Below are 13,145 nucleotides of genomic sequence, written 5' to 3'. Positions count from 1 at the left end.
GGCGGCGGCGGCGGCGGCGGCGGCGGCGGCGGCGGCGGCGGCGGCGGCGGCAGGTCGGGAGGTGCCGGGCGGTAGCGGCGTTGGCGCGGGGTCATCTGCCAGCGCGAACCTGGACATGGACCCCCTTGGCGGGGGCCAGGGCCCCGGCCGCGGGCCCCGGGACAAGAAGAAGGGCCGGAGCCCGGACGAGCTGCCTGCGGCGGGCGGCGACGGCGGCAAATCCAAGAAATTTGTGAGTGTCCCTCCCACCCGGTTCCCTCAGCTTGGCCCCGTAACCGCCCTCCGGTCCAGGGAGACCCCCACAGCCGGCCCCAGGGTTGCACGCCTGTCTCTAGGGAGCCGCCCCCGCGCCTCTCTTTCTGGGTTTACTGGGTCCCGGGCTCCACAGTCCGACATCCTACCCCTCCCGTAGGGACCTCGGGAAACCCCAGAGTCCTACACCGCTCTCGCCCTGGCAGCCTCGGGGCTTTCTTCACACCTTCCCGTCCCCCCTCCCCCCGCCGGCCAGCCAGCTGGGCCCTCCGCCCCCATAGCCTGGCGGGTCTTAGCCCCATCCCTTCCCTCTTAGCCCCACTTCCTTTCTTCTTCTCTGTTACCCGCACCCGCCTCTGTCTTGTTCTCTGTGCTTTTCTGGGTCCATTTTCCCTCTTACTCTTACTCCTCCCCCCCCTTTTTTTTTTGGTATCCTCTTAATTTGCTTCTCCTAAAGGTCACTTCCTTCTCAAGATTGATCCCTTTCACCTGCTAACTTTCCTCCTTCCTAGCCCCAGCTCTGGGCCCTCAGCCTGGTGTCACCTGATAATCCTTCCCCTCTGGAATGTTACCTGACTTGGGCCCTACCTTCCCTCCTCCCTTACATGTTTGTCCTTAAGATTGCAGGAATGGGTTCCTGCCCAGGTCTATCCATGGTCATTGGGCATGACGTTAATTTGGTTCCCGGGATAGCTCCATCCAGAAAACCTGTCTCTTTGCCCTGTTGCTTATCACTTTTCAGGGGATTAGAACTTTTCATTATAATGATGTGCCCCTTTTGACCTAGGTTGGTGATTTAAACCTCTCCCGTAGGGAGGAAGTTACCCTGCAAGTTGAAGAAGTTTCTGAGTAATTCAGTTGCTTTTTGTACGTTTCCCATGATAACCATCTCAGCCCATCTGCCACCTCCTGTGTGATAGCCTAGTGACATTCCTTTTCTGACCTGTAGAAGAGCATGGCTTTCCTCAGGTGCTAGTGACTTCCAGTCCGAGTCTGAAGGAATACTGATATTCATGTAACACTATCATATTTCATTACCTTTGCTTGCACTAAATCTTTTTTACTCCTTTCTCCAGGGAGCTGTTTGTTTTTTACTGTAAAAGCTTTGAGAGATATGGGGCACTATCCAAGAGAGGGAATCTGGAATTTTAGTAATCATTTGCTAGTTGTAAGTGTAGTTGGTCTTGTCTTCCAAGTAATTATGCCCTCATCCCAGGATCTCTTTGTACTAATCAACTGGGTTCTGACTCTTCGCTCTTTCTCTTTTCTCTTATCCCCAACCTTTAGTGTTCTGACCCAACTGAACACAAGTTTGGGTAGAAAACTGATAAAATCATGGAAACAGGAAGAAAATGTTTCTTTGGGACCTAGAGGATTGAGATGTGGAGAGCACTAAGCAGAATTAAAATAGTGACTCATCTCTTCCTACCTATTTCTAGCAAGGCAGGTGCTTCTGGACTGCCCTTTCCAGTGACTTATGGGCTGTCAGTAACTGCCTGTTTTTCATGTGAACATCTTTTTTTTCCAGAAGTGTTGGGTTAGTGGTAGTGATGACCCTTCCCCTGTGGCAATTAAAGCAACGTTTCCTTATGTTTCTTTAGGATAGGAATTGACACTCAGAGAGCTTTCCTTCTAAGACTTAAGTTCTGGGGCCCATATTCCTTTTTTATTTCTGCGTATATATCTGTTATTTTTGTTTTGCTTTTGTTTCCATGGGTACTGTTTGACCTTCCTCACCCGAGTTCCAGTTATTCCTGCTAATATATAGTGAACTCTGTGACTTTTGTAAATGTTTTTCAAGTTCTTTAAATAGAGTTTTATTTGTTTTTGTTTTATCTAACACTTGTGTCTTTCACAAGTGAAATTGTAGAAATCTAAGTGCATGGTGCTGAAAGTTGAGATACGTGAGGAAACTTTTAACTTTTCACCTGTGTTTTGGAATGCCCATGGAGTCTTGTATGTGCTGAGTGGATTTGGCTCAGAGTTTGGTATTTGCTTTACAGAGGGTGGAGCCAAACCAAGTTCTCTTTTTCTTTTTGAGGTGTTGGTTTTAACTCTTAGCCTGCTGAATTGTTTAAAAAAAAAATACAGAGAACAGGTAGTGAGAATTGCATTCAGAGCTAGAGGATTGGAAAGTTTTCTTGAAAAGTAGTGCTACTTAATTCCTTTCTTGCCAACGGTAACTTACCTCAAGGCATGGGAATTTTCTTTCTCATTGTTCTTTTTATGAGAAGTCTGTGGCAATGAGAGACTAGGAGAAGCATTGCAGTCCACTTCTCTTTGTGTCTGGATGTGTGTGTGGGTGGGTGGAAGGGGAGGGATTGCTGGTGTGCTTTTGTTACCCATGGCTTAATTTTTTGAACTGCAGGCTAAAAGCAAATTGAAAGCTGTTTTCCCTGTTCCACCTTTGCTAGAGTGTGTCCTCTGGAATTCCGTCAAGAAGGTACTATATAAAGCTGCACTGGTTTAGACCTTGTGTGCCTGAAGGTTATTTGTTTGCTTCTGCAGAATTTTTTGTTGTTTCTGCTGCTCTGTACCTTTCCAAGCTTATACAGGTTCTAAGTATGTATCAACTGAATGGGACACAGAGCTTACTTATTGCCGAAGATGCTCTCTTAACTCTCTGATGCATCTTGGGTGGAAAGCACATGGAGTCGAAGTTTAAAAAGTGGTTGGGAATCATCTTTTAAAAACACTTGGTTGTTAGAGATGCTGATGTGTGTGGCTCAAGCCAGACTGCCTGGTGTTCCCCCTTGATTTTTCAGGAGTCTTTCTCCTCCTGGGCCTTAAGCATATCCCTTCTCCAGCATTGTTGCACTTTGTTTCACAAGTCCTTAGGGTGAAAGAAAATAAAAATTGGGAACAAACAGAATGCATTCTGATTTTTCAGCAGCGATGAATGTGGGTGTCAAATAGACTGCTGGCTGAAATATGTGTAAAGGTAGTAATTACAACCAGAGTGTTAGGAGGATGCAGAGTATTCCTGCATTTTATAAACTATATGCCTTATACAATCAAGAAGTGGTTGCATTCTAAGAAAGAATATTGCTTCCTGAATCAGCTAGGGGCATGATTTTGTAAAACATGAGTTTTAGCATGAGATTAGAGAGAATAGAATATACATAATTTTTAAGATCTTACTTGATTTTGGATGTGTATATTAAATATTCACCAAGGGGTAGTTTCATGCCCTTCTAAAAGCAGAGTGATAATGAAAGTATAAATGTTTGGTTGTAAACCCCTGTCCATCCAAAAAGAACAGTCAAAGATAAAAGATGTCAGAGAACTTTATACAAGTCATGTGGGTTTTGTTTTTTTTTTTTATGTGGGGTTTTTTTGAAAGATGATAAACACGGGGATTGCTTGGTTTAGAAAGAGAGGGGAGCCTACAGGAATGTTTCTGAGGTTTACGATGACAGAATGATACCTTAAAATTGCTGCTCTTTTTCCTGCCTTGTCTTTGAAGAGGTAACAGGGATCTATTTGGTCATGTTATATTTACTGGTCTCAAAGGAAATCCTCCTTTGCAAGAGGTCAAACTGAGGGAATGCCTTAGAATTAAAATCTCTGCCTTTGGAGAGTTGATAAACATTGGGATACTTTTATTTCGAAAAGACCTGAAAATTTTATGACTTGTGAATTATGTTTACTATAAAACCTGAGAAAATAGTAATAAGGGAGAAGTGGTTTAAGTTTGTCGCTGGGCATATGGGTCAGAATAGACTAGTTTTATTTTCTGTATGATAGAATAACCTTTTGCTATCCCATGGGGCCCTCTGTATTTTATAAATGGATTGCCAAGTTATTCCTGGACAGTTATATTTTCTGTGATATATAATGGAGGCTTAAAAGATAAAGTTTTACCACATATGATTTAGAAGAACAAGTTAGTCATGTTTATTAACAAGAAATGGTAGGTATTATAAAGAAGAAAAGGTTTGTATATGCAGATGGTTTTTCTCCCATTTTATGTCTCAGTTGAAGTCATTCATGACTGCAGAAAGCATTTCTATTTGAAACAAACCATGTATTACCTGTTTTTCTTTATTATGTTGAGCCTCCTCTTCCCACTCACTCTTGTTTGAAAGCAGTAGGAAAAAAATGAGCAAAGCAGCATTTGGTGTTTGCCCCTACTTAGGGTTATATGACGCAAAGCCAACCCTCTCCCCTTGCCCAGCTACTATCATTCCCTCTGTCTTTGTTTTTATTCCCTGTCTGCTTCTCTGAGGGCTGGTCCCAGTCCCATTGGCAGCTAGTCCTTTTGAGGAATCAGGAATGGTAAAAGCGGTTGATACTAAAGTTTCTTAAGCTTCAAAGCTAAAATTGAAAATTAAAGAATGTTTAAAGATTGGAAACATATTTTACCTTCTTATCCACTTCTCTTTTACTCTTTCTTTTTTCAGGCAAACATTTTATTAGAGGATTCCTTTTTAATAAAGTAAAAGAATTACTGAAGGAAAAGAGAAGTGTTGGGACCAGTATTTTTATGAATTTTACCACTGATTATCATTGTTCTTTCAGCTTTGAGATTCTTCCATTCATTATTAAAGCTTGCTGTGAATGGTAGCCTTAAAATTTTAGTGTTGTAAGGGGGTTTAAATGTCATCAAGCCCAAACACCCACTCAGTGTAGCAATCTCTTCTTACATTTGGAGTTTGGAAACATCGGGGGCTACGGGGTGGATTTGGATAAACGAATGGAGGAATAGAAACTAAAATTTTGGATCCTGCATTTCCTTTAGTAAATTTCAAGATCTTGGAATAGCTAGAATAGTAGAAAGAGGTTATATAAGAGGAATGGATACACTAGAAGCTATGTGACTGAGAGGGAAAAGATTGAAGAAACTGGCTCTGTGTTACTTGGCTCACTGACAATCACAGAGTTTCAGTTTGTCCTATAAATATTTGCTTAAATTTCTTCCCTCTCTAAGAAGGGAGATGGAACGATAAAGGAGAGACAAACGAAAGTTAGTATAATGTAACTGAATTAAGAGAAACACATGGCATTCTTATGTGGAATAAGTAAGTATGTGAGGAGGGAGAGAACCTCAAGTAGGTTCCACGACCAACATGGAGCCCAGTGCAGTTCTTGATTTCACGACTCTGAGATCATGACCTGAACCAAAAATCAGGGATTGGACACTTAACTGACTGAGACACCCAGGTGCCCCTATAGAAGTGTTCTTAATATGGAAGATAGGAGATTCCATCAATGGTGGTAATTATAAGTGGTCCTTAGGTGGTAGTGACTTTGACATTTTGTTATGGTAATGGATAGAGGTGGAGTTTATGGTGTCCTGGATTATTTTTCTGGATTTTTTCTTTTTAAGGAATTTCTATTAAAACATGCAAGGCCTGGATGAATTTTAATTTAACAAAATTTTTAAAAAGATTTTATTTATTTAAAATAGAGTGAGAGTGAGACAGAGCACACAAGGTGGGGGGGGAGGTGATGCAGAGAGAGAGGGAGAAGCAGGCTCTCCACTGAGCAGTGAGCGGGATGGAGCCTAGGACCCTGGGATCATGAGCTGAGCCACCCAGGCACCCCTCTGGATTTCTGATTGTGTGATTTATTCCCTATTTTAGAAATACTGCTGTGTAAAAACATAGACTTTGCCATTTCCTTTTAAGATTTAACATACCTTAAGGATCCTGATTTATAAACTCACTTTGATCCTGAAGGTCATAGAAAACCAAGAAGTATACCTTGGTATTGACCTTAAATCTCAGGTAAAGCTGCCTTTTTTTTTTTTTTTTTTTTTTTTTTTGGTAGGGCTCTGTTTAACTTTCTAAAAAATTGCCAAACTATTTTCCAAGGTGACTACCATTTTCCGTTCCCACAAACAATATATGAGTTCCAGTTTCTTGCTAACTCTTACTATGATGACCCTTAAATTTTATCCATTCTAGTGGGTATGTAGTGGTATTTCATTGTGGCTTTTATTTGCATTTGTGTAGTGCTGAGCATCTTTCACTTTGTTTATTTGCTATCTGTATATCTTTGCTGAAGTATCTGTTCAAAATTTTAGTCTTTTAAATTATTTTATGGTAGTCTAAATGTCATTTGTTGGATATGTGTTTTAAAAATATTTTCTTTCTCCTGTGATTTGCCTTTTCATTTTTTTAACACTGGAATGAAGAACAAAGGTGTTTAATTTTGAGGTCCACTTTTTTTTAAACTTTTTGCTGTTTGTGTCGTATTTCAGAAATCTCTGCTAAAATCACAGCTCCTAAGATTTTCTCCTTCTGTTTTCTTTTAAGAAGTTTTATAGATGAAGCTCTGAAGTTCTCTGCTTTTCTGCTGTGGATTTGTTAGTTCTATTCCACTCATGCTGTTTGGGGTGTAAATTTTGACCTATAGGCAAAGACAGAACATTTCTGATACTTGAAATTGGGGAAACTTTGAGATTCAATTTGTCCTGATGGCATTTTCATCTTAATATGTGGTGTTAGAAACATTTTGTTCTGTGTACTCTGTGTGTTACTGTATAATGCTGGTCTTCCTATCTATAAATGTTAATGTATGTTCAGCATCTTAATAGATAGGAAGATAAATTCATCCCAGACCGGAAGGACAGGGAGTAGTAGTAACAGCAGTAGCAGTAGTAAGAGCGTTTGTTTGTTGCATACTTATTATAGCCCTAGGACTCTGCTAAAGAGCTTTCGATTCATTATCTCATTAATTTCTACCTCAGTCTTATAGGCACTATTGTAATTCCCATTTTATAGGTAATTGAACTGAGACTTAGTGAGATCAAGCAGCATGCTTTAGCTCGTAGAACTGGGATTCAAACTGAGATCTAGCTGATTAAAAAAAAAAAAATCTTATTCACTACATTGTAGTGACGTTTTACAAGCGTCCAGTTTTTGCACCTGGAGTATAAAAGAGTATTCACTGCTAGGAATTCCATAGAAAATTTTGATGTCATCTGTTAAGTCATTTGATGACTGTGGTCAATTAAAACTGGGATGTCCTCCAATTCATTTGGTGGGAAGGAAGTTTGGGTCTAGATGGACAAAGTGCAGTGGTTAAATGGCTAACTGCTTTTTGCATTTAGTCATGTAGACTTTGGAGTCTTTGCAAGAATTAAAATTAAACCTTTCTTAGGCATGAACAGGTAGCTATTTCAGTGTAGCAAAACCAGTCTTTCCTTTGGCTCATGAGTTATTAAGAAGTTGCCAATTACTATTTTTAAAAATGCAACCTTATCTTCTTTGTAAATGAAACACCTCTAATAACATCACCTGTCAGTTGTTTCAGTGTTTAAACTGATGAGAGCAGCAAGCAGTGATGACAAATGAGAAGGAGGAAGTTGTTGTTAGACCACCTCTAATAGTTGCCTTTTTGTATTTTATCATTTTTTAAATAGGTTTTATTTATTTATTTGACAGACAGAGATCACAAGGCCACCAGAGAGAGGGGGGAGGAAGCAGACACCCTGCTGAGCAAAGAGCCTGATGCGGGGCTGATCCCAGGACCTTGAGATCATGACCTGAGCTGAAGGCAAAGGCTTTAACCCACTGAGCCACCCAGTGCTCCTCTTTTCTGTTTTTTAGAAGTGGCATATGGTATCTTTAAAATCCTCTCGTTGTGGCCCTGAAACTTGACTCTAAGGATTGTGAATGGTTAATAACTCCAGGGTCTCTTCTGAGTCTGGGGCCTACTGATGTTTGTTCTTTAGATCTGGCAGTTCTTTGCCTGTGGTTAATAATTAAGACATTGCCATAGAGATCTGGGTACCCGGAACTAGGATTTTCTCTATGACTAGTGGCAGAGAGTAGAGAGTAGAGTTTTTCCTCTCTGAATCCACATGGATCCAAAAGGCTAAAGATCAGGAAGTCATGTGGTTGTCCTATCACGTGTCCTGTTCAGCCCTTGCTTTTTAATACATTGTCATCTCAGTCATGTCAGTAAGAGAATGGGTAGGAAAAGCTCAGAGGCTATGGACACAGAGGGTGAAAGCTGTAGAATTTCAGAGAAGTGAAGGAATTAAGTGGAATGAGTACTGGACTGTGAGTCAGAAGAACTAAGTTTCAGAATCTTAGAATGCTGCAAGTTTAAAGGATGCTAAAAATTATTTCATTCAGACCCTTTATTTAGAAATGTGGGTCTAGGAAAGTTGTCTGTCTACATTTATAGCTAGACATAGGAGTAGAACTCTTATCTTCCATTCCCACTGAAGTATTCTTTCCAAATATTGCTGTTTAGTCAGACTCTGCTACTGATTAACCATTTGAGCTCTGGGCAAGTCATTCCACTTTTTTTGGTCTTTTCTTGTAATATTAGAGATTCAGTATGAATCTCTAATATTAAATTCAAAGGCCTGTCCTTATGTCCCAAATTCGATAAAAGATCTAGGGTGTAATTGTGGACAGTTATAATTAATTTCATAGAAGATGTGGAATATGTCTGCCCTTGGAGGGAAATACAAGGGTTGGCAGAGAAGAAGGGAAGGGATTTCATGGTGTGGGGAGCGGTGTGAACAGAGGATCAGAGATAAGAATGTGTGGCTGTGGTAAAGAAAATGGCCCAGTTATAGCAGTCAAGAGGATTTATATGGGAGATTCGTCATTTAAGAAAGGTGAAGCCACTTCATAGGGATTTTTTTTTTAAAGGTTTTATTTATTTATTTGAAAGAGACACAGCGAGAGAAGGAATACAACTAGGAACAGTGGGAGAGGGAGAAACAGGCTCCCTGCTATCCCAGGACCCTGGGATCATGACCTGAGCCAAAGGCAGATGCTTATGACTGAGCCACGCAGGCACCCCCATAGAGATTATTTTATTCCTGTTAAGGGCTTTTAGGTTCTCTTTTTGTAGAAACATGCAGACAGCAGGACTGAAAATTAGTGTTTTGTAGCATGTCATGGTGCATGTTGATGAGCAGTTTCTGGCCATGTGAATGTGTGGTGGTGACAGTAAATCAGCATATCCAAGAACAGAATAGATAAGTGTTAACGTTTCAGCAGATCATTTCTAATACCTAGATGGAATTTAGATTGTTAAGTTTTTTTAATTTACAATCCTTATCAATTTTAACACACCCATCTTTTCAGGCTTTGAGCGATAAATTTAGATTTTGAAAATATGACTCTGGCTGGATCTCAAAACTGGATAGCCAAATTGTGGGCTCAGGTGGGAAATCCCACCATGGGGACAATCAGAACTTATCTTTGGGCTGTATTATTTCTTCTTAAAAGTTTCCTATAATGCCATGTGGGTTTTGATTGCTTGCTCTTTGAAGTGTTCTTTAATCTTTTGTGAATGAAAAAACCCCCACATATGTATTATATATAATATATATAGAGAGGGAAGAGGCAGCTTTTTGGGGGGATCTTATTTCTCATTTTGCTTGTGAGGTGCTTAAGCCCACTGGTGGTGTTTTGCTCACATTAGCAATATCCTCTTATGTATTTTAGTTTTAATGTTAGTCTTGGGAGTCTTGAGATGATTTTCAAAGTCCTCCATTTCTATGGTCTAATGTAGGAGATTGGCAGTTTAAAAACATTAGTCCTCTCTGACCAAGGGAACTGAGGTGAAGAGAACCACTAATGTTAACTATATCTGACCAGAAGAACTCTGTTGAGAAAAGTTTATTATTCTTTAGAGATAGTATGTTTTAGTTTTGTGTTTAATGGAAGAAACTGTCTGTAGGATTAAAAATCTCTGCATTATTTTAGATAGTTCTGCCAACTTTCAAACCATCATTTTGAAAGGAAGGGTTTACAGGGCTGCCAACTTTCAACATTATGAATGAGAGCAGTATTTGACCCAGTTCTGTAGGGATTATTAGCATACATGTAAAGTGAATAATTGGTAAGTCCCCATATTATTTTAATCTCTTGGTATCATGGTTTTTTAGGGCTATCTAAAGGTTTACATAGAATATTAGATAAAGAAGACAAGGATGAGTCTCCCAAGTCTTCAGGATATGTCTAGGTCTCCACAGAAGGTGCTAGTGACCTTTTTTCCCCCTTCTAAAAACTTGTACTCCTACCCATAGCTAATCTTCAATTTCTTCATTTGGTCATAGAAGCAAAGTAGAGTGAGACTGTTCTAAAATTCTCTCATCATGTCTGCATGCATGGAACCTACAGAGATATTTTTAGTTCTGTTAGTTTTTGTGAAAGATGTGTATTAGGCTCCCCAGGGATAAAGTTTCTAGTGATTTCTTGATTCTTGTATTTTAGAAAGATGGGAGTTGGCTTTAGTTGGCAGCTCTTTGCATCCGCCAGGGCTTGTTCGTTACTTACTTCTAGGCCCATGGGTGACGTCTGTTTCCTGTGATTGAAACCACAAGAAGAAGTGGTGAGAAGCCACCGTAGGATATGCACTATCAGGCAAGCAGCAGGCATTGGGCTACCCTCGAAAAGAGCAGTAATAAACTAAGCACAGTCTTTAAGGGCCTCTCAAGAGACCATAGAAATGATCTGATCCAGCTTCCTCATCTTAATATGAGGAGGCCACTGAGGCCTGGAAGTACTAATTTGCTTAAAGTCATGTATTTAGGTGAACTAGCTTTTAGGCTATTCATTATTATTTAAAAAAAAGATTTTATTTATTTGAGATAGAAAGTGTTAGAGAGAGAGAGTGCACAAGCAGGTGACAGAGGCAGAGGGAGAAGCAGACCCCCTGCTGAGCAGGGAGCCCCATGCAGGGCTTGATCCCAGGACCCCAAGATCATGACCTGAGCTGAAGGCAGACTCTTAACTGACTGAGCCACTCAGGCGCCCCTCATTATTCTTTCTCGCATTGCTTTGTTACCCCTAATTTTCCTAACTGTGCCCTGCCGGAGTGTTTCCTTAAGCAGAGTACTACTGGAGAAGAGTAAATACTAGTGGGCATTTTAAATAGGGGAATTGGATAATGTTGCTTTGCTTTTAGGTATTGTGCCATGATTTTTTTTAATGCTTTTTTAAAAAAATCATATACATATATTTTTAAAATAACAGTATCTAGACCCCAAATTTTTACTTTTCATTTTTTATTTCACTTAGTGTGTGAATATTTTAGTCATTATGTCTGTGCACATTTTTACAGAGTTGCAATTATAGCTTACACAAGTTTTTTGCTTTTAAAACAATGTATCATAAAAATTTTCTAGCTTTCTAATCTTTGAAAAGTGCTACTTTTGTTATAAATGGAAATGTATTTTTTATTATAAAAGTGAAACACCTATTAATAAGAAAATATAGATGTGGGGGTTGCTGGGTGGCTCAGTTGTTAGGTGTCTGCCTTTGGCTCAGGTCATGATCCCAGGGTCCTGGGATCAAGCCCCTCATCCGGCTCTCTGCTCGGGGGAGGGTCTGCTTCTCCCTCTCCCACAGCCCTGCTTGTGTTCCTCTCTAGCTGTCTGTCGCTCTCTCTCTGTCAAATGAATAAATAAAATCTTAAAAAAAAAAAATACAGGTGTGTATGTAAATAAAACAGTCCCCTACCTTGCTTTCCATTTGTTATTTATTTTTATGTTTACATTTTGTAGCCTAAGGACTTTGGCCTGAAATTGTATGTTTGTGTTAGAACATACTTTTAGCAGTTGTAGTATGGAACTATCAGCAACACCGTATTTTAACTCTTACTTGTATTTCTGGTGATAGAGGAATAATAAGATTTCACCTCATGCTCTCCTGCTTCTCTCCCCTGCAAGATTTTCTCAAAATCAGATCTTATTCTAGATTTAAAGAAAATGTTTTCATATGATCATGTCTGTGTAATGTAATTTTTGGATCAGTTAAGCTGTTATCAGTAGGCTATGATTATTTCTGGGTGTTTAGGAATGATGTGTGGATAGGAAAAAAGGAGGTGTAACCATCATTTCGAAATGAAGGGTTTGAGAATGGGATTTAAAACAAAGTGGTCTCATTGGTCCCTGTATGTAGAAGTAATATCAGCTGCAGGAACTTCCTGTCAGCCAGGCCTTGGGTGTGTCATACATGTGCTAACCCTTGAGGAAGAGTAGATGTCCTGCTACTCACATCACAGCAAGGGAGGAGAAAACAGTTGCTACGGAGATTGGGAAACAGCATTCCTGAGTCACTGACTGTTTCCAAATGAGTGGACAACACCCCCTTTTTAAAGGAGCAATTACATTCTAAGCTCAGGCAATAAAGAGAAAGGCCCACACTAAGAAAGTGAAGAACAAGGATCGGTATTTGCAACTGGATTATGTGCCAAAATTTTCGGAAAATAAGTTAACATTATTTATTGTTTTCTATACAGGCCCTTGCCCCATCTGATGTTCCTATGAAATCTTTCATAAACCAAAATGACATAAAGCAAAGAAGCACTTACCAGTAATTTATATGGAAACATTTTCAAGCATTCCTAAAAATAACCTCTCAGGCTTTTCTGGTAACTTAGGCCACATCTTGCTAACAGAGGCACAGAACAAATGGAGATAAAGCACCAGATGCTTACAGACAGACTTCAAATTTACGGTGGCCTGATGCTGAGATGCTGAGCGTAGCCCTGCTCGGGGTGTGCACTGCCTCTCACATAACAGTTCCCTGAAAAAGAAATGCTGAATGCTATTTTCGCTTTTCACCCCACCCCTTTTTTTAAATAAAAGTGGAAATCTTTTAAGGATTTCTTAGAGTTAGCAAAAACAGGTACTGATATAGGCTTCAAAAAAGCAAAGTGGCTTAACATGAACGGTTGACAAGTGGGGGATACTGCTGTGTGCTCAAAAGTTTTATCAGAACCTTAGGATGTTTGAAAGGAAGTTTTGCTTACTGATCTCTCACCAGATGACAGAATATATGTGCACTTCCTTCCTGACAGCAGAAGAGATGGTCATATCTGCCACACCTTGTGATACTTGATAGGAAACTAGGACTTCCAGAATATGAACACTTTCTCTGTTGACAGCTTGTTGTCCCAATCCATTGGTGGTT

At 40.0% G+C, this 13,145-nt stretch overlaps 1 protein-coding gene across 3 annotated transcripts in view; it reads left to right on the top strand.

Annotated features, from left to right (window-relative positions):
- The first annotated feature begins 34 nt into the window (after nucleotides 1-34).
- The window catches only part of DIAPH1 (diaphanous related formin 1), a 93,569-nt gene continuing 80,458 nt past the window's right edge, over nucleotides 35-13,145 (top strand). For all 3 annotated transcript variants that reach the window (XM_059417781.1, XM_059417780.1, XM_059417779.1), the window contains exon 1: nucleotides 35-232. In XM_059417781.1, coding sequence (XP_059273764.1) covers nucleotides 116-232 — 117 coding nt within the window. In that variant the 5' untranslated portion in view covers nucleotides 35-115. The remainder of the gene's footprint in view (nucleotides 233-13,145) is intronic.

The sequence above is a fragment of the Mustela nigripes genome, chromosome 12 (assembly GCF_022355385.1).
Source record: "Mustela nigripes isolate SB6536 chromosome 12, MUSNIG.SB6536, whole genome shotgun sequence".
NCBI lineage: Eukaryota > Metazoa > Chordata > Mammalia > Carnivora > Mustelidae > Mustela > Mustela nigripes.
This window is presented reverse-complemented; position numbering and strand designations above follow the sequence as displayed.